The 22,121-nt window shown below is 45.7% G+C and overlaps 1 protein-coding gene across 2 annotated transcripts in view; it reads right to left on the bottom strand.

The window, feature by feature from the left end:
* Positions 1 to 13,208, bottom strand: part of LOC114664417 (ectonucleotide pyrophosphatase/phosphodiesterase family member 7-like) — a 31,636-nt gene extending 18,428 nt beyond the window's left edge. The window contains exons 1-3 of one of the 2 annotated variants that reach the window (XM_028818499.2): positions 12,836 to 13,198; positions 4,742 to 4,887; positions 287 to 916 (exon numbers count right to left, since the gene is read on the bottom strand). In XM_028818499.2, coding sequence (XP_028674332.1) covers positions 287 to 916; positions 4,742 to 4,887; positions 12,836 to 13,082 — 1,023 coding nt within the window. In that variant the 5' untranslated portion in view covers positions 13,083 to 13,198. Of the gene's footprint in view, positions 1 to 286; positions 917 to 4,741; positions 4,888 to 12,835 lie in introns of both variants that reach the window. The other variant, XM_051936507.1, reaches the window with a different exon arrangement.
* Between the last annotated feature and the right edge of the window lie 8,913 nt (positions 13,209 to 22,121).

Below are 22,121 nucleotides of genomic sequence, written 5' to 3' on the forward strand. Positions count from 1 at the left end.
TCTACTGTAACAATCAATGCTGCGGGTGACAAATCTTTGCACGAGATGCACTTTGACATGTTTTGTCTCACTTGGGCACAATTTTAAAGGTTATTTGATTGTACTCTGCTGTTTAGAAATGTCTAGCAAAATCATTAAAATAAAAACTACAAAGTTTTGCAGCCCAGTGCCCAACTCTTATTACAATTTAAAAATGAATTCTATTGTGTATCATGCTGTGCTTTCCCCCCAGTGTGAGCTCACATCGTATGTAAAAATGGCTGCGCGCAGAGGACTTTGTTCTTACCCCATGAATCACGTATCCCGGATCTGCAAATAACAGGAGAGGGAGGATCCGAGGGTTTTGGGAATATCGCAGCCTGCTGGGAATCTCCTCTTTTTTGTACACGTGAAGGTTAGGGTGGCCATTCTTCAGTATATTATAGACTTTTTCTAGACGCCCTTCTTTTGGCAAGAGGAGACTGACCGGCCCGTAATCAAAAAGGGAGAACTGGAGGTCTTGTAAAGAGAAATTGGCAATCTGAGACAGGACGATAATTTTATTTGGAGGCTTCTTCTGCACTTGGTTCATGCCATGGTCAGCCGTAAAGATGATGTTGAGATGGTTGTCGAGGCCGTGCTGCTTGACCTTGTCTCGGAGATAGCCCACCGTCCGGTCCACCTGTCGCACCATCACTTTCCTCTCCTCTGAGTTGGGACCGTATTTGTGTCCGGTGCTGTCTGGCTCTCCAAAATACAGCGATACGAAGTCCAGGTCACGCTGGACAAACCACTCCATCACCTTATTAATGTTCAAGTGCCAGTCTTCCTCCTTTGAATAGTCATAAAATCGAGGTTCTACCACCTTCACATATGCTGTTTCTCCTTGGTATGTGGCAGCCGTGCCCGGGAAGTGAAGTGATCCGGTCTTTAGTCCCTGTTGAGAGAAGACGAGCATCATGTTACCCCCAAATGTGAGCTTCATAGCATAACACTCATAGATAGATAGATAGATAGATAGACATAAAAGGCACTATATGACAGATTGAGAGATATGAAAGACACTATATAACAGACAGATATATGAAAGGAACTATATAATAGATATCTGGATAGATAGATATGAAAGACACTATATAATTGATCGATGTGAAAGGCAGTATATAATGATAGAATTTAATTGTAGTATAGTAGGCAGGATTAGATAGATAAATTTGAAAGACTGCATAATAGATAGATGAGACATGAAAGATACTATATAATAGATAGAAAAGGCACTATATAATAGATATGAAAGGCACTATATGATTGATAGATATATAGATAGATGTGAAAGGCACTATATAATGACAAAATTTAATTTTACTATAGTAGGCAGGATTAGATAGATATGAAAGACATTGCATAATACATATAGATATGAAAGCACTATATAAATAGATAAGAAAGGTACTATATGATTGATAGATATATAGATACATGTGAAAGGCACTATATATTCATAGAATTTAATTTTAGTATGATAGGTAGGATTAGATAAATATGAAAGACACTATATAATACATAGAGATATGAAAGGCACTATATAATAGATAGATATGAAAGGAAGAATATAATAGATACTGTATCTAGACAGAGAGATATGAAAGGCCCTATATAACAGATAGATATGAAAGGCACTATATAATACATAGAGATATGAAAGGCACTATATAATAGATAGATAGATAATGAAAGGCACTATATGATTGATAGAATTTAATTTTAGTATAGTAATAATACATTTTATTTATATAGCGCCTTTCCCATGCTCAAGGCATTTAGCACTTAGGCAGGATTAGATAGATATGAAAGACACTGTATAATACATAGAGATATGAAAGGCACTATATGATAGATAGATAGATAGATAGATAGATGTGAAAGGCACTATATAATGAATAAATTTAATTTTAGTATAGTAGGCAGGATTAGATAGATATGAAAGACACTATAATACATTGAGATATGAAAGGTGCTCTATGATGGATAGATAATGAAAGGCACTATATAATATGAAAGGCACAATATGATTGACAGATAGATAGATAAATGTGAAAGGCACTATATAATGATAGAATTTAATTTTAGTATAATAGGCAGGATTAGATAGATATGAAAGACACTATAATAGACAGAGATATGATAGGTGCACTATAATAGATATGAAATGAAGAATATAATAGATACTGTGTCTAGACAGAGATATGAAAGATACTATATAACATAGATAGATAATTATGAAAGGCAGTATATAATAGATACGAGTAGATGGCACTTTATTTTTCTCTAGGGTAAATTTGACTTTTTACAGAAATTAAATAAATAATTATTGTAATTATGGCAAACAACCAATACACATCAGAATGACTGAAAAGAAAGAAAGAAAGAAAAACTTGTGGCTTGGCTTCTTCAATGCATCGTACAAATGAGCTTCTGGTCTGTCAGACGTGATGTCTAAATCTCAAACCCGCCAGACATAACACGAATAAAAGTGGCATAATGGTTAGCACTTCTGACCGCACAGCACCAGGGATGTGAGGGTCAGTTGCCAGCCCAAACACTGTCAGTGTGGGGTCTACGCATTCTCTACATGTTTGTTTGTTTGTTTGGTGTTTCACTTCCAAATTTCTCCCTCATCCCAAAGACATGTTGGTCATTTTGCTGGATGACGAATGTTTCCTGCACGAGACTGTTGCCTCATTCAGAGATGGTTCCTACCGTGTCCTCAGTCCTACTGGGATAGGCTTCTGTAATGGAAAAAAAGTGGATTTGGGAAATGAGTGAATAACAAGAATCTGTTTCCACTTATGTCTGTGAATTTATTCATTTTCTGAACTTGCCTTTCTTGAGTTCAAATTTAAATTTAATGTCCTGTGTGGCGTGGTGTATATAGTTTAATGAAATTGTATCGATTATTAGAGTGAGAATTATTACAATATTCACTAGCGTGGAAGAACTGGTGACAAAAGAGATGCATTGAAAAGAATAACTGGTGACAAAGGGAATGTATTGGAAAATAGTGACAAATGAGATGTACAATAAACTGGTGACAAATGGAATGACTGGTGACAAAGGGGATGTACTGGAAGGTGTTGACATAGGTGATGTACTGGTGACAAAGGGGGTGACTTGTGACAAGTAGGCTGTGCTGGAAATCATAAGTGGTGATGAAGGGGATGTCCTGCAAACTGGTGACGAAGGGGATGTCCTGCAAACTGGTGACGAAGGGGATGCCCTGCAAACTGGTGACGAAGGGGATGTCCTGCAAACTGGTGATGAAGGGGATGTCCTGCAAACTGGTGACAAAAGGAGATGTACTATAAACTGGTGACAAAGTGGATATACTGGAAACCAGAAGTAGTGAAAAAGGGGGTTCAGAGCTCAGAGCTGCACAGTGCCAGTGGCTCGTCTCTCCTTCGAGGAGCACCTTTGCTTTTGTAGCTCCTGGACCAGAAGTGGCCGGGTGAGTTACCCTCAATGGGCGTCTTCTCTGAGCTGTGAGGGACAAAGGAAACAGAAGAGTCTGTGATCGCGCCCTCTGTTGTCCCGGGGTGGCAGTGCTTACTTCTGGCGAGCTTGGAAGGTGACCTTCTGATGCTCATGCATGACAGACTCTTTACCTAAATTTTAATAGTCCATAACCTGGGGGGTCATGAATAAGGATAAATCTGTTGGGGTAACAGGAAAGTGTTTTGCAATGAGGGTCTCCTTGTTCAAAAAGTCCACCCCACCATGGAGTCCGTAGGCCCTTGTGTGCCAGTGAACTGAGCTGTACCCACGTTCATGAGGTGTTTGGGCAACGAGGGTGCCGCTGCAATGGATGGGGCAGACGTGTTGCCCCCTTGCATGCCACTGAAGCGTCCCTATGGGGGATTCATGTGGCTGATTCCATGTTGGCGTTGTGGTTAGTGGTGGGCGACGTTAATTACTTCTGTATGCTGAGTTTTGTGTGGGTCTTCTGCAGGGGAAACCTGACAAAAGGGTGAGTAACAAAGTGACTAACATCCCAGCCAGGGTTGGCACCTTTCCTGAATGCGTTACATCCTGACCGGGCCGTAGGTCACTACGGTTGTGTTGCGAGAGAAGCAGGCCGAAAAGATGGACGGGTGATTTAGGTGGCACCTTCCAAAGTAAACACATGGTCACAAAGTGATTACACAGCTGAAAAAAAGTGACGGAGTCAACTGCTGCCATAGATAGAATGAGGACCTGGGTAGGATTATAGACAAGAGCGACCTACGACTACAAACACTGGTAACCAAGATAGGCATCTGATAATCAGATTAAGGGCAAAAAAAAAAAATTTAAGGGCAAATCGTGGACTGCCAGGGCGCCACATCCGCTGTAAGAAACGAGAAGCATGAGGGAATGATTTCTTCTTGCCACCTTCTCCTTCTTAACCCGTCAAAATTGTTTCTAAGACAACCGCCTGCCATCGACGTTTAGCCCCGTTGACAGCCAGTTGTTCAGCCATGTGGCAGGAACAGACAAAAATGAAAGGGGGGGGGGACAAAAAAAAAAATAAAACAGGTCCAGCCGTGCCGTAGCTGAAGGTAAACTCGGAGAGTACGGCACCGGCTTTGCTGACCTTGGTGGTTGTTTCAGATAAACACAAGACTACCATTATCTATCAAAATCATTGAGGGACTCACTGTGTGACCTTTTATTTAACATCAGGGTTGAGTTGCATAAACAATTCCTGCAGGAACGGCAGCGCTACCTGTCTTTGTGCTGTTATCCAGATGGGCAGGCTACCGTTGTCCCACCAATCATTGACAAACTGTGATGCATAATAAGGTTTCTTCTCCCCTGTGGTTGTATTGAACCACATGTTGTGGATGACTCCGTGATTCTCAATAAACTTCCCTACAAACAAAGTAGCATCAAGGTCAGATCAGTACAGTGACATTTTCTCTCTTGACACCGGCGTGCTGGCTTCAAACCAGCTTACCAGAATTCAAAGTCTGCATAAAGTCATTTTATAGTCCCATCAGTTGATGTTCACCGTGAAGCCCATCCTGTCATTGCAGAGTCGGGGAAATTAAGGAATAAAAAACCTGACCCTGCATTTGGTCCTCTGTCACATTTCCCCCAGTGCCAGGGCTGCCAGTCAGTGAGCTTACCAGTTCATCTCCTCAAGTACCCCCAGTTATCACAAGGCTGATTTATATTTCTGTGTCGAGCCAACGCCATAGCTTTTGCTCATAGGATGCTCTGTCCAAAGCCGTTTATGCTTCTGCGTCGTGCCACGCCACTGGCACACAGTCGGTGGTGTTTGTGGCACACAAGCTGTGCCTAACGATCTTTTGGAATGCAGGGCAGTTTTTTTGCCCTCCAGGATCACAGCTTCTCTTGCCAGTCATTTGTTCCTCACATTGTCCCACTTTTTCATACATTTGCCAACTTCCGGAAGACAAAATGGAAATGGCGTTTTTAGAAGGAGTTGTAGCAGTAGTAGAGGTCTGTGTAGGTTTTGTGTATGTTGGGTTGTGATGTGGTCTACGCTGTACTGATGGCGTAGGCTTGACGCAGAAAGTATAAATCAGCCTTAAGACCGTTAAATGAGTTGCGATCCACACATCGACTTCATAGTGCTGGTCGAGCTTATGCTAATGCTGCCAGCAATCCCATTTGCCACGTTAGATGAGCCACATTGTTAGATGCTGAGGAGTTTGTGTTTCTACACAGGGAGTCCCTTTCGGCCCTTTTGGACACCATTCCCTATTCTTTGCAGGCTCCTTTCAATTCCCATTTGTAAAGAGCAGAACTTCCCCAGTATTACTTCTTCTTCTTCTTCTAGCTGCTCCAGGGGTCACCACAGTGAATCATCTTGTTCCATATCTTCCTGTCCTCTCCATTTTGCTCTGTCACACCCACCACCTGCATGTCCTCTCTCACCACGTCCATAAACCTCCTCTTAGGCCTTCCTCTTCTCCTCTTGCCTGGCAGCACTATCCTTAGCACCCTTCTCTCATTATATCCCTTATCTCTGCTCTGCACATGTCCAAACCAAAGCAATCTCACCTCTCTGACTTTGTCTCCAAACCGTCCAACCTGAGCTGACCCTCTAATGTCTTCATTTCTAATCCAGTCCATCCTCGTCATCCCCCAATGCAAATCTTAGCATCTTTAACTCTGCCACCTCCAGCTCTGTCTCCTGTGGCATCATCTCCACCTCATATAACATAGCTGCTCTCACTACTGTCCTGCAGACCTTCCCTTTCATTCTTGCTGATGCCCGTCTGTCACAAATCACTCCCGACACTCTTCTCCATCCACTTCACCTCTCTTCCACACTCCCTGTTATTCTGTACTGTTGATCCAACTCTACTCCCTGTATCCTCACCATTCCTCTGACCTCCCTCTCATTCACACACATGTATTATGTCTTGTTCCTACTGACCTTCATTCCTCTCCTCTCTAGAGCACATCTCCACCTCTCCAGGGTCTTCTCAACCTGCTCCCTACTATCGCTACAGATCATAATGTCATCAGCAAACATCACAGTCCATACCCAATGCAAATCTTAGCATCTTCACCTCCAGCTCTGTCTCCTGCTTTCTGGTCAGTGCCACCATCTCCAGCCCATATAACATAGCTGGTCTCACTACCGTCCTATAGACCTTCCCTTTCACTCTTGCTGATCACTCCTGAAACTCCTCTCCATCCATTCCACCCCGCCTGCACTCTCTTCTTCACCTCTCTTCCACACTCCCTGTTACTTTGTACTGTTGATCCAGCTCTTTGCCAACTCTACTCCCCTCATCCTCACCATTCCTCTGACCTCCCTCTTATTCACATACATGTATTCTGCCATGGTGGTCTTACTGACCTTCATTCCTCTCCTCTCTAGAGCATATCTCCACCTCTCCTGGGTCTCCTCAACCTTCTCCCTACTCTCGCTACAGATCACAATGTCATCAGCAAACATCACAGTCCATACCCAATGCAAATCTTAGCATCTTTAACTCTGCCACCTCCAGCTCTGTCTCCTGTTTTTTTTAGTCAGTGCCCCCGTCTCCAGCCCATATAACAAAGCTGGTCTCACCATTCCCCAGTATTACTATTAGAGTGTATTTCTGGAAGAATACCAGAGCATTACAAAGGCCTGACGTATCCCATAAAACAGGTGGAGGAGCATTTCCTTTAGTCGTCTATTGGCGTCCCTTTGTTATTTCCCCAGATAGGTGGAGGTTTAATGACTTTAGTAAAGACCTGCTCCAGAGCACTCCACACCTCAGGGTGGTCCGAAGGTTCAAAAAAACCCAAAGCACAAAGCAAGTAGGCTTAGGGTTCTGGGAATGTCCTTGAGTGGCCCAGCCAGAGCCCAGACTTTGAACCCAAACCAGATCATCTCTGGAGAGACCTGATGATAGCCATCCACCAATGACCTCCATCCCCAAATCCAGGTGTGGGAAACTTGTTGGGGGTTTCAACTAAGGGTCTGATTACACCCAGTCCATGCAAGCACTGAACAGAGTAGGAGCAGAACACACCCCTGAGGATCCCCACAATCAAATGGGAAAAACGCACCTCTGCACAGCACTCACCTTACCAGTGTACAGGCCGGCCATGATATCCAGCGACCTTGAGAGGACCCCGCAAAGTCTCAGGATGTCCCACAGGGCAGCCTTGTGCTAAAATTGTTTTTTTCCCCACATCAGGCAACACTCAATACTCTAGAAGGTCAAATTGAAAACAGGATTTTAGACATTTTTGCACATTTATTAAAAATAAAAAACTGAAATATCACTACGATGCAAGTATTCAGACCCCCTTACTCGATACTTAGTTGTGTCAGCCATTCTAGCCTGGGGTCTTCTTGGGTCTGACGCGACAAGCTTCCTACACCTGGATTTGGAGATTTTCTGCCGTTCTTCTCTGCGGATCCCCTCTGAGTTCTGTCAGGCTGAATGGAGACCATCAGTGGACGACTGCTGTCAGATCTCTCCAGAGATGCTGGATTGGACACCTCAGGCTGGGCCAGAAGGTTCATCTTCAAACAGGACAATAACCCTAAGCACAAAGCCTGTGGCCTACAACTCTAGGAATGTCCTCGATGGTCCCAGCCTGAGCCCGGACTTGAACCCTACTGACCATCTCTGGAGAGACCTGACAACAGCCATCCACTGATGGCCTCCATCCAGCCTGACCGAGCTTGCGGGGATCTGCTGAGAAGAATGGCAGGAAATCTCAAAATCCAGGTGTGTGAAACTTGTTGCGTCAAAACCCAGGGGTTTCAACTAAGCACCAAATAAAGGGTCTGATTACTTGAGATTTCCATTTTTATTCTCAATAAATTGGCAAAAAAATTCCTAAAATCCCTAAAGTGTCTGATTACTTGTGTCAACGTGAGATTGCAGTTTTTGTATTCATAATCTTCTTCTTCTTCTTGGGGCTACCCACGTAAATTGGCAAAAATTCCTAAAATCTCATTTTCACTTTGACATTCAGGGCTATCGAGTGTTGCTTGATGAGGTATTACGGTATATTTCTGGAGACTTAGAAGAGCATTACGATGGGCTGATGTATCCCATAAAACAAGTGGAGGGGCATTTCTTTTAGTCCTTCATTAGCTTCCCTTAGCTATTTCCCCAAACGGCACCATCGCCAGGAAAGGGAGAGCCATTTGTACCCACTGTCTGTGATTTTGCCGCTCATGGAGCCAGATGTTGTTTGTGGGATTTAATTCAGGCGATCACTCCATCTAAAGTTTCTGTTTCAAGGCGTGGTGGTTGTCCTCACTGATCTTGGCGCTGGAGAGTGGCAGTGGGGTAAATGTTGATTGTGAATGTGCTCTGCGTATGTGACAATAAAGACAGGAGAAACCTACAAAGAAGTCCCGTGGCTCTATTGTCACACCATATTGCAGCATACAGTGGCACGAAATGACATGACATCAATACAGTTAAAGAACTATACTATACAAGGCTATAAACAGATATATACTGTAAATAAATCATATAGATACATGAATAGATATTAATAATTTAAAATTGATAGTAATAAATAACAATAACAACTAATAATGAAAAACAACAATAGTGACAAGTGTAACAAATGTACTGCTTATAAATGAGCTACTAGAAGCAGATCTGGGGGCAGGTGGGCAGCACCCAGTTCAGAGTCCAGACCACCAAGGGGTAGACGTTGTAACAGAACCTGTCAGAAGGGGTTCAGGTGCTATGGAATCTAACAACATTCATGCAGGGTTTTTCAAATTTTTTAACCTTTTCAATTAATTTAAATCGTATAATTTAAAACTGACCATGTGAGCTGGAAGAGATTAGATCAAGGGTGGGCAATGTTGGTCCTGGAGGGCCGCAGCGGCTGGCTGCAGGTTTTTGTTCCAACCCAATTTCCTAATGAGAAGTCAATTATTGCTGATGAAGAGCTTACTGCTCGAGTGACCTTTTAATGCTTCATTTTAGTGGTCTCGCTTGTTAAGGTTCCCCACCCTTATTTGCTTATTAAACGGCTGCATTTAGTGTTTTAGCAATAGGATGTAAATGGCAATGAGGCCTTCTCACTTGTGTCCATTTACACCTGTGTGGATTCATCCTGCACCACTTGGTTTAGTAAAACATTTAAGAGAAGAATGGGACAGACTAAAAATGATCCATTTTTGGCTTCAAATCATTTAGATCAGGGGTCCTGGACAGTGGCGTAGCGTAGTGGGGGCGGCAGGGGCGGCCCGCCCTGGGCAGCACTTTTAGGGGGCGGCAAAATTTCGCAATAAATAATAATAATATCTTGTAAAAATTTGAACCATACCTAAATAAGGGGGCGGTGAAATTTTCCTCTGCTCCGGGCGGCTGACACCCATGCTAGGCCACTGGTCCTGGAGGACCACTGTGGCTGCAGGTTTTCATTCTAACCCTTTTTTTTTTTTTAATGAGTGTTGTGTTTGTGCTGCTAATTAACGTCTTGTGAATTCACTTTTGCGAATACAAGCGGCTGAAATGAGTTTCCTCCGCAGGGTGTCTGGGCTTTCCCTTAAAGATAGGGTGAGAAGCTCAGTCATCCGGGAGAAGTTCAGAGTAGAGCCGCTGCTCCTCCGCATTGAGAGGAGTCAGATGAGGTGGCTCGGGCATCTGATCAGGATGCCTCCTGGACGCCTTCCTGGTGAGGTGTTCCGGGCACATCTAACCGGGAGGAGGCCCCGGGGAAGACCCAGGACACGCTGGAGGGACTATGTCTCTCGGCTGGCCTGGGAATGCCTTGGGATTCTCCCGGAAGAGCTAGAAGAAGTGGCTGGAGAGAGGGAAGTCTGGGCATCTCTGCTCAAGCTGCTGCCCCCGCGATCCGATCTCGGATAAGCGGAAGAGGATGGATGGATGAATTCACTTTAATTGAATTGCTTGTTTAATATTTGTTCCCCTGAATTTCTCCATCGTTCCTCAGAATTGCTTCATTTCTTTCCTTAAATGGCACCCAAACAGAAATGAAATGTGAAGTGAGGGAGCCAACAGAAGACCACCTAAGTCAGGGCCTCAAATTCCAACCAATTTCACTCCAACCAGCTGCTTAATGAGGTGCCAATTCTTGTCATTAATTAAACCCGTTGTTTAATTGCGTGGCTTGTTTCTTCTCTTGTGGTGCATTAGCAGACATTTCCTAAATTGTTGATTTTCACTTTCTAAGAGCTCTGGCGAAATGTTTTGGGGACCTGAACAGATCGACATTCCTAATACCTTCACCTTTCTTTATTTTCAGATATTGTGTGATGGACACCAGTTGTTTTGGCTCATTTTGTATCTCGTTATTGTTTGGCTGCTAATTAAGGAAAAAGAAACAAGCAATGGGTTTGAGTCTTCAAGAGCAGGTCAATTAAAATTAGTTACTTGGGCGGCATGGTGGCGCAGTGGGTAGTGCTGCTGCCTTGTAGTTGGGAGATCTGGGGACCTGGGTTCGCTTCCCAGGTCCTCCCTGCGTGGAGTTTGCATGTTCTCCCCGTGTCTGCGTGGGTTTCCTCCGGGCGCTCCGGTTTCCTCCCACAGTCCAAAGGCATGCAGGTTAGGTGGACTGGCGATTCTAAATTGGTCCTAGTGTGTGCTTGGTGTGCGGGTGTGTATCCTGCGGTGGGTTGGCACCCTGCTCGGGATTGGTTCCTGCCTTGTGCCCTGTGTTGGCTGGGATTGGCTCCAGCAGACCCCCGTGACCCTGTGTTCGGATTCAGCGGGTTGGAAAATGGATGGATGGATGGATGGAGAAGTTACTTAGCAGCAAAAACCGGTCACTCATTAAGAAAAGGGTTAGAATGAAAACCTGCAGCCGCAGTGGTCCTCTAGGACTGGACTTGGTGACCCCTGCTTTAGATGACATCTTTGGAAAGGAAAAAAATCTACGATATAAGAACCCAACATTGCAGGCTAACAAGCCATAAAATTAAATAAGGTCTGAGACTGGCAGGGATTGGTTTCTAATTAAGTAACTGGGTTGGAACGAAAACCTTCAGCCACTGCGGCCCCCCAAGACCGACTTTATTCAAGGACATGTGTTCTCTGTTTCCTTAAAATTTGAAATGATTTAAAAAATGGTACGAGTGGCAAGAAATATTTGATGGCTGCGTCGTTAAAAGTTAGGAGAACATTTTTTTCATGGATAAAGAAAGCGTGGCAGAGATTTACCATCGAATTTTGCATTACAAAGAAAATGTGCTTATTTCTGCAAACTCGGATGAAAAAAAAATTAGTTTTATTTAGTTTTTTTTTTTTGTCTTTCCACATGTTTCCTTTAATAATTACCGGAGTAGTAGTATTGTCGCATTCAGAGTACAGTGAAATTCTTGACTAGCACATTCAGCCATTGAGCAATTATCTTGTTTCATGATGTCTCGCATTTATCCGCAAATTAGATTATCGTAATTTTTAAACAAAACATCGAAATGTAACTGCCACAACGCCGATGTGCAGAAAAAGACAAAGCTAAGAGCTGTCGGATAGCCTTACTGTAAGTGCCAGTAATTATCGGCTTGACCAAAGCTGAGTTATTTTATGAATATTTGTCTTTTGTCTTTTATGAACTCAGGGGAGCGTTGGGCAAAATGATTTGTGCTTTCTGTTTCAGTGCATTCAGAAGGTCCTCGGACCCTCTTCAGTTTTTTAACTTTTTCTTGTGTTGCAGCAGGTCAGGGTCAGGTTGGGGAGCACAAACTGGTACAGTGCGTTTCCGTTCCCACAACACGACGAAACAGCTCGGTGTACTGGTTGGCAACCCCCACCCAAGGCAGACATGTGGTCCAGTCCCACCCCCCTGGAAATGACCCTCTATCTACCGCAGCCAGGTGTTATGTGGGCGACCCCTTGGCCTGGTCCAGCGGCTCAGGTCTTCAACAATGAGGGTCCTGTGAGGAATCGTGCCACATGGCCGTAGTGCCGTAACTGATGCTCCCTCACAATGCAGGTCATGATACGCGGGTCCACGTCGTGCGTCTTTCTAAAACAAAGTCCAATCACTTCTCCGATCAGGTTCTAGAAACCTCTCGAGGAGAATGAAATTAAGCACATGGGAGGCACAATTTGGAGTGGCACAGCCAAGGATCTAAAAATGTCTAGGAGCGACACTTCGGCGACTCCGTTTTGGATTACATTTGCAAACCTTTGTGAACGCTTGTTTTCACTTTGTCATCATACGGAGCAGAAACTGGGGGGGGTTTCTCCATTCAAAATGAAACCTACGACACAATAAAGCGTGCAGAAAGTGAAAGGGTCCGAATACTTTCCGAATTCCCTGTCGTGGCTCCTGAATACCTGATTCCCCCAAAAGCACGTGAATGAAGTAAACACGGAGAGCCAGAAAACGGACGTCTTACCTGTGAGCAGAGTAAAGTGAGATGGGCTGGTAATGGTGATGAATGGTGGGGTCACGTATTTAGCCTTAACGCCTTCCTTTGCCATCGCGTCAAGGTTAGGCGTGTCCACGTCTTGGTCGTAGTCCCATCGGAAGCCATCGAATGAGATGAGGAGCAGCTTGTTGTGACTCCTGCCTCCGTTACCCCGCAGAGGAACGGCGAGGGATGAATTGAGGAGCGCCAGCACCACAAGCCCACTCCACAACATTGTCGCACCCGTCTGCTGTTGCCTCTTTTGCAAAAGAACAAATACTTAAGGGAGAAGATGTGGACTTTTATCTTATCTGCTTCATCTTTTCGTGATGCCTGCTTTCAGAAATGCTCAGCAATTTTTGTTTTATTTTTTTATTGCTGATATCTCAGAGCTGTTTTGGGGAAAATGAGAGGCAGTAAAGCCGCACATGGCATGTATTTATCAGTCATCGCTGATATCCATTTTTATGGTGTTTACTCCTAGACAACAAACCTTGTGTAAAGTACGATGCTTTTTGAAATCAAGTAGTTAAACTTTCAAGGGCAATAAAGACACTGCAGCGGGTCTTGCTGAAAATACACAAAAACACACTGGGGTTAAAAGTGAACTGGGAAATCGAAGGCAATGGGTGCCACCAGCACGATGAAAGGCTGGCCATAAACCCAATGTCTTCTGACTTGGAGGGTCCCGGGTGTGCTGACAGCTTCTCTGTGTGAGGATACGAAGTGGAGAAATGTGAGACCCCCCTTCCCCTCCTGCCCCCCGAGTGAGTTCATTTAGGGTTGTTCAGAAAAGGGTTACTATAAGGAGTGGGCAGCAAGACAGACAGACAGAGAGAACCTGGTGATGTGTAATAAGATATCCTCCCCACTGCAGTTGTGGAAGTGGAAGAACAGGGGAGGAACAGCATACATGGGCAGTATGGGAATTCTTTGGCTCGGCCCTGTTGGGTTCCATGGGTGCTACCAGAGGGTGCTGCGGGGACTAGCGAGTCCTGCTGTGTGGGGAACCTGCCCTACCTGGACATGCTACCGGGCTTAATCTTTGAGACAACAGAAGTACTTCTGGGGATCACTTAAAAGAAGCCGACGGCCTCAGAGTCTGGAGGAACGAGGACAAAGCTTGTCAGGAGGAGAGGTGCTGAAGAGCGAGAGAAGGAGAGACTGCCTGCTGGCCGTATTGTGCCTGTGCTACAGTGTTTGTACTTGTGGCTGTGGTGGGAAACACTTACAGTGGAAGAGTTTCCCACAATAAAAACTCCATCCATCCATTCATTATCCAACCCGCTATGTCCTAACTACAGGGTCACGGGGGTCTGCTGGAGCCAATCCCAGCCAACACAGGGCGCAAGGCAGGGAACAAACCTCGGGCAGAGTGCCAGCCCACCACAGGGCACAATAAAAACTCTTTATTCATTTTATATTTGTGCCTGAGCCTGTCTGTTTCTGGAGCTCCCCCTAAAGTCCACACAGTTGACGTGAAGTAAACTCCAGCTCACTCCTTTAGTGAAGCTGCACGATCATTCACGTTGGAGTTCATGTCCAGCCACTCTGTGTGGAGCTGTGAAAAGGAGAGGGTCAAGACCCTCCGTGATTCCTCATCGGTGACATGCCCCAAACGGGAAAGTTCGAGTGCTGACAGCTGACGACGGAAGTAATTGTAATTTAATACCTTTAATACCAGTAACTGAGAGCAGATGGACGTAACAGTTCCATCAGTTTTCCACATCGTCTTCCCTGTAGGTCTATCATTCTACTAACTTCTTCATTCCTTGCGAGAAGAAGCTTTTCAGCTGCTCCCAAACCCAGGTCTGCACCGTCATCAGAGGTGAACCTGTAACCACACAGAGTCTCTTTAAGTGGACCGAAGATGCACCAGTTGCACGGTGTGGGATCAGGGCTGTAAGGGTGGATGTAGAACACGTTCAAACCTCAACTGTTACATCGCCACCACCATAGCGGCCGTGTGGTCATGGAGCAGCAAGACTCTTCTTTTGCTGTGAATTGCTGGTTTCAGTTTCTTTCTCAGCATAGCACAGTAAACTATACTGGTCCCTGATTATCCATGTTTGCTGAAAATGTGCCAGAAATGGATCCTTCATGTCCCAAAAGAAGGGTCATCAGGATTTTCTTGGCTGGGGTATGTCATTTGAATTTCTTCTCTACTGGAGAAGACAGTTGTCTCCACTGCGTGCTTGTGTCTTGCTTTCCAGCTCACAGTGATGGACTATTGTCTCATCTCCGGTGACAATCTGCTCCAGAATACCCGCATGTCCTTCATAACATTTCAGGAACTGGGTCGCAATCTCCATGCGCTGTTGCTTGTGCAGATCAGTAAGCTGTTTTGGGTACTCGTGTTGTGCAAACTTTACAGAACCCTCCAAGCCATTATGCACTATAGCTTGTGCAGATCCATAGCGGATATCCAAATGTGCAGCAACAGTGGACAATGTAATCAGTCGGTTTTCTTTGATGAAGTAATTAGCTTCTGTACATGACATTGGTTACACTTACTCTTCCCACTATAAACCTTTCTACCCATTCCTAAACTTTTCGTCGTGTCCCGTCGCTTTCACTTCTGTACCGAGCCAACATCCTTCGGTGAATTTCTACAGGTTTCACGCCCTCCACCCAAAAGAAATCTCACTATGGCACTTTGTTCAACAATGGTACGATCCCGTACATTCATTTGACGTTGGCATCAACTAGACTAACAGCAGAGTGCCGCACTGTGCGTGTTCAAACTACCCATAATCCATCAAGAACCGTGTTGTGTTGCGTCAGCTTCTCTTAAATAGGTCATGTCAAGTCAGGTTGGGGAGCAGGCACTGGTACAGCGCATTGCCACACCCACCACATGACGAAACAGCTCGGGATCCTGGTTGGCAACCCCTCAGGTAGACGTGCGGTCCAATAGCAATCCTCCGGAAATGACCCTCTATCAGCCACAGCTAGGTGTTACATGGGTGTTCCTTTGGCCTGGTCCAGTCACTTGGGTCCCCAACAATGAGCCAGATCACCCTCGGGGAATCACGCCACATGGCCGTCGTGCCGTAACTGACGCTCCTTCACAATGCAGGTCACGTGTTTCATTCGGGACTCTGTGAGCAACACAAAGTCTGACCAGCGTGACCCAAGGATTCTCCGGAGAGACACACATGAAGGAGTCCAGTCTTCGTCTCAGGTCACTGGATAGCGTCCATGTCTCACAAACAGGGAGCACCAGGACTCTAAAGACTTGGGCCTTTGTCCTTTTGCAGAGATATCAGGAGCACCACACACCCTTTATCAATGTAATTTCCAAATTGCTTCTACTTTAGGATTGACCCTCATACAATTTTAGCTGAAGCTTGAGTGCACTAAATAACTCGTCCAGGGTGACATTCTGAACCCGATGCTCTTGTGACGTAAGGCCCACTTCCTTGGCTGCCTCCACAAAGTGCGGATTGAATTTGCTCTCCTTGGGGGAGCTGTGCTGCTCATATTGTCAGCGCCACAACTTCTATAACATTTCATATAATACCCACAGGAGCCTGAATTGGATTAAGTTGCTTTGAGAGTGTTACGCTATGTTACCTTTTATGGGGGAATGAAAGAACTTTATTTTGCATGGCACTTTTCTTGGGCTCGCGCCAAAGAGCTTTACCTGCACAACTCCTCTCTCTTTCCAGATTTCCAGAAACTGTGAACCCGACGGCTGCTAACTTGCAGGACTCAGGGCTCAGAGGGAGAGTCGGTGGGCATAATGATGGAGTGCCTTGTCCGTCCCCAGGTCCCCAGGTCCTCGGCGGTGGCAATTTAAGGGACATCTTCAAGTTTGCACAGTGCTGGCCAGCTTGTGGTTTGAAGCTGAGGCCCCTTAACCAGTACGCCACACTGCTACCGCAGATACAATTGTCACTCACTAGCTGAGTGGTACTACTATGGGTCACTATAAGATGGGATCATTTGGGGTAAGTGGGCAGCCAGACCTAGAAATGATTACAGATGTTTATTGTTCCACATAATTGCTCCTCCTTGTTACAATACAATACAATACAATACAATACAGTTTATTTTTGTATAGCCCGCAGTGGGCTTTAGCAGGCCCTGCCTCTTGACAGCCCCCCAGCCTTGACTCTCTAAGAAGACAAGGAAAAACTCCCAAAAAAACCTTGTAGGGAAAAAATGGAAGAAACCTTGGGAAAGGCAGTTCAAAGAGACACCCCTTTCCAGGTAGGTTGGACGTGCAGTGGGTGTCAAAAGAAGGGGGTCAATACAATACAATGCAGTACACAGAACAGAACAACTTCTCAATATAGTAAGAAAATAAAAAATATAAATTTTAGAAGTACAGAGCAGAATTTAACAGTAGATGATATATCCCATAATAAGATTTGGATTTGTGTAGAGTCCTGGAGACCTCATCCTTCAAGCTGCCTCCCCCATTTGGCCATTCCACGGCTGAAACAGTGTTGGGCCAGCCAATCCGATGAAAGGACCCCTCTTTCCCATGATTCCTGCGATCCTCCATCTGGGATGACTTTACCTTAGGCAGGCAAAACAACTTGGTAGGTGGGCCGCGGCACCAAGTGCCACATTTGAGTACTGAGAAGAAAAACAGAATAAGTGAGGGTTAGTATACAATTATAACTGTCATGTTACTTATGTTTAAGTGCTAATGACTAACAACAGAGATGCAGTCTGTACAGTTAATCAGCAGCTCTAGTCAGGATATGCTAAACTGAAGTAGTGAGTCTTCAGCCGTGATTTAAAAGCTGAGACCGAAGGGGCATCTCTTATAGTAGCAGGCAGACCACTCCACAGTTTAGGGGCCCTGTAACTAAAAGCTCGACCTCCCACTGTTATTTTATTAATCCTTGGAATCATAAGCAGACCAGCATCTTGAGATCTTAATGTGCACTCAGGTTTGTAAGTCATGATAAGTTCAGACAAGTAAGCCGGACCTCGACCATTTAATGCTTTATATGTTAAAAGAAGGATTTTGAAATCTGCCCTAAAGTTAACCGGGAGCCAGAACTGGAGTTATGTGTTCATACTTTCTTGTTCTTGTAATAATTCTTGCGGCCGCATTTTGGATTAACTGGAGGCTGTATAAAGAACAGTTTATTATCTCATCTCACGCTCAAACCTACCCAATTCAATTCTGGGTTGTGGGGACATCAGACCAGTGAGGCAGGAACCAGCCCTGGACAGCGCACCAGTCCATCACAGGGGCCCACTCATGCACACCCCTCACACTCAAATAGGGACTGATTTGGATTTGACAATCAACCTAACAATCACATCTTTGAGTATTGTTTTTCACTTTATACAATTACTTGTATTAGGAATTTATTAGTTTTCGCAGACCCCTTGAGGACAGAGCACAGGGTCCTCCATCATACTGCAACCCTGGAGCCACTGCCTTGCTCAAGGACCCAGCAGAGTAGACAGTAATGGGGATTGGAACCTTCCGGACAACCAGCGCAGATCCTTAACCTCAGAGCCACCACTCCGCCCATGATGGAGTGTGAAGTTCCGAAATGGCGTGAGTGCTGTGCCAAACTCTCCTCGACCGGCTCAGACACACCAAGTGGAGTCAGCTGCAGAAGCTGAACGCATGGTGATGTAAACTCATGAAGTGACAGTGAAGGAAATCTCCCCATTCGTGGACATCAGTCGTGGTATTACGAATTGTTTTAGGAATTTGTTAGTTTTTGCATACCCCTTGGGGGTCAGAGCACAGGGTCAGCCATTGTACAACACCCCTAGAGCCAGTGCCTTGCTCAAGGGCCCAGCAGAATAGGCAGTAATGAGGATTCGAACTGGCAACCTTCTGGATACTGGTACAGATCCTTAACCTGAAAGTCACCACTCTGCCCATAGACTAGGAAGTTCCAAAAATGGCGTGAGTTCTGTGACAAACTCTCCTCGACTGACTCAGACACACCGAGTGGAGTCAGTTGCAAAAGTGGAACGCATCGTGACGGGAACTGGACATCGGTCGTGGTTCAGCATTTCACCTTATACAATTACCGTATATACTCGTGGATAAGTCTTCCCGCGGATAAGTCAGGACTTGATTTTATCGTATAATTTCTGGTATTTTATAATGTCGGTCGTATAAATCGAATGCAGAAAACTCACCCTATTGGTCCAAGAGATTATGATATTGTAACACCCCACTGATAGAGAAACCACGGAGCACACGGCCTTGTTTTCTATGCATTGTGCCTACGTGAACACACGGTAATTCCCGAACTATTCCGAAGCGACGTTTGCACTGATTTGTGTTTTTTTGTATCTCACACCTTCATACGCCTTTATCGTAAGAGCATCCCTTATCTGCTGTTGAGCGTTCGATCAGAAGAAAATATGAAACTGGTTTTAAACTAAACGTCGTTGAAGTGGCGAAAGCTGCGGTGGGCTGGCGCCCTGCCCGGGGTTTGTTTCCTGCCTTGCGCCCTGTGTTGGCTGGGATTGGCTCCAGCAGACCCCCGTGACCCTGTAGTTAGGATATAGTGGGTTGGATGGATGGATGGATGGATAGATGGATGGATGGAAGTGGCGAAAGAAATTGGTAACTGTGCTGCTGCAACAAACTTTGATGCGTCTGAGAAACTGGTGCGAGATTGGAGGAAGCAAGAAGATATAAAAAAATTAAAAAATGAAGTGTTGCATTTTTGAATGGGCGTATAAGTCGGGGTCTGATTTTATGACTTATTTTTCGGGTTTCATAACCTGACTAATACGTGGGTAAATACGGTTCTTGTATTAGGAATTTGTTAGTTTTTCGCATACCCTTTGTGGGTCAGAGCTCAGGGTCCGCCATCGTACAACACCTCTGGAGCCAGTGCCTTGCTCAAGAGCCCAGCAGAGTAGGCAGTAACGGGGAATAGAACTAGCAACCTTCTGGATACTGGTGCAGATGCTAGGCCTCAGAGCCACCACTGTGCCCATGGAGTGTGAATTTCCAAAAATGACGTGAGTTCTGTGACAAACTCTCCTCGACTGGCTCAGACACACCCAGTGGAGTCCGTTGCAGAAGTCAAACGCGTCATGACAGAAACTCGTGGAGTGACAGCGAATGAAATAGCCGCATTACTGGACATCGGTCGTGGTTCAGCATTTTGCCTTCCAGATACCGGCGCAGATCCTAGGCCTCAGAGCCACCACTCCTGACGAAAAAGTCATGAAGACACAACACAAACGTGCAAACTCCACATAGACACCAACCAGACACTCCTGAGGTTCTTATCTCCTTCTCATCCACTCAGGTCTGCTAGTACCATTGCATGTGTAACTCTTAGCTGGCGGAATGAGCTGCCCACCTCCTTCCTTCAAGTGTCTGGACACCTTTGAGTTTTCTGAACATCTTTTTAATCGATAACGATTTTCATGGGAGGTTCTTAGTAGCCATAAATTGAGCAGCTAGTGTGAAGCGAAGAAAATTGGAGGCTATGTAAATCTTTGGGGTGCCAACCCGGTCGCAACACTTCAAAATGAACAAAGTCCCCCCTGGATGTACAGAAATAAAAGAAAGCTCGTGCTCCTCACCCTTCGATACAACAGTGTTTAACTGTGAACTCCATCTCAGGCTCTCGAGCAGCTTATGCAATGCCACCCTTGTCTAGGACCCCCCCCCTTCCCCCCCTCATTTATATTGTTTATATACCTGGAAGTGGTGGTGCTCCCGTGTCACAGGACAAGGGTACAAAAAAATCGATCATCACAAGTGAAGAGCTGAGAACAAGAACGACAAGCAGGTTACCAACGGCTAATATCAGTTAGACAGTGTAAGTGCCACACAGGCTGGACGGGCATCCCGGCCAGAAAAGGGGATGGTTCCTTACCTGGACGGGAGGCTCCTAGCAGACAGACAGACATCCCGGCTGGTGAGGAGAAAAGGGATCAGAACCAGAAGGAAGAGAGGGCCAGAAAGGATGAACGGACAGCCCATCAGAAAGGGAAGATATCGCTAGGGACTTTCATTTGGCGTTGGCTTCTCGCGCTATAGCTTGTGCAGATCCATAGCGGATATCCAAATGTGCAGCAATGGTGGACAGCGTAATGAGTCGGTCTTCTTTGATGAAGGGATTGTGTGCGCGACGTTGAAGGTCGACCCAACCGATCTTCATTGGTTACACTTACTCTTTCCACTGTCAACCTTCCTACATTTTCATACATTTTTCGCCAAGTCCTGCTGTTTTCACTTCCATACCGAGCCAACATTCTTCGGTGAATTTCAGCAGGTTTCATGCCCTCTCCGCCCAAAAGAAATCTCACCATGGCGCATTGTTCAACAATGGTACGATCCCATACGTTCATTTGGTGTTGGCTTCAACTGGATTAATGGCAGAGTGCGTGTTCAAACTACCCATAATCCATCAAGAACGTGTTGTATGGCATCAACTTCTCTCCAGCGTCTCACGGTCAGGTCAGGTAAGGTTGGGGAGCACACACTGGTACAGCTTCTTGCCACACACACCACATGACGAAACAGCTCGGGATCCTGGTTGTCAACCCCCCCCAGGCTGACCACCCTTCAGAAATGACCCACTGTTTGCTGCAGCCAGATGTTACTTGGATGTCCCCTTGACCTGGTCCAGCCACTTGGGTCCTCAACAATGAGTGTCATGTGAGGCGGATCACCCTCAGGGATCATGGTTGGCAACCCCACAGGCAGACACACAGTCCAGTCCCACCCTCCGGAAATGACCCTCTATCTGCCACAGCCAGGTGTTACGTGGACGTCCCCTTGGCCTGGTCCAGTCACTCGGTTCCTCAGCAATGATGGTCCTGTGAGCAGGATCACCCTCTGGGAATCGCTCCACCTGGCCATCTTGCTGTAATTGACGCTCCCTCACAATGCAGGTCATGTGCCTCATTCGGGACTCCGTGACCAACACAAAGTCAGACCAATGTGACTCAAGGATTCTCCGAAGAGACTCACGTGAAGGTGTCCAATCTTCATCTCCGGTCACTGGATATCGTCTATGACTCACAACTATATAGCAAGACAGGAAGCACCTTTGACTCCCCTAGCACACCAGATGGCAGTTGCCCCCCAGATATCGGTGCCCAGTATGAAACCAGTAGGACATGCTGGGAAGTGTAGTCTGGCAACACAGCCCTGCTAAGGTGTGTGGGTGCCATAATTGGGGGGGGGGGGGGGGGGTGCTGCCTAAAAATGGGACTTCTGCCTGACCCAGAAGTACTCCCGGGTCCCTTTGATGAAAGGGTCCACACTCCCTTGTCCAGCTGAGTCAGAGCTGGGAGGAAGGAAGGCAAC

This window comes from Erpetoichthys calabaricus, chromosome 14 (assembly GCF_900747795.2).
Source record: "Erpetoichthys calabaricus chromosome 14, fErpCal1.3, whole genome shotgun sequence".
Taxonomy (NCBI): Eukaryota; Metazoa; Chordata; class Cladistia; order Polypteriformes; family Polypteridae; genus Erpetoichthys; species Erpetoichthys calabaricus.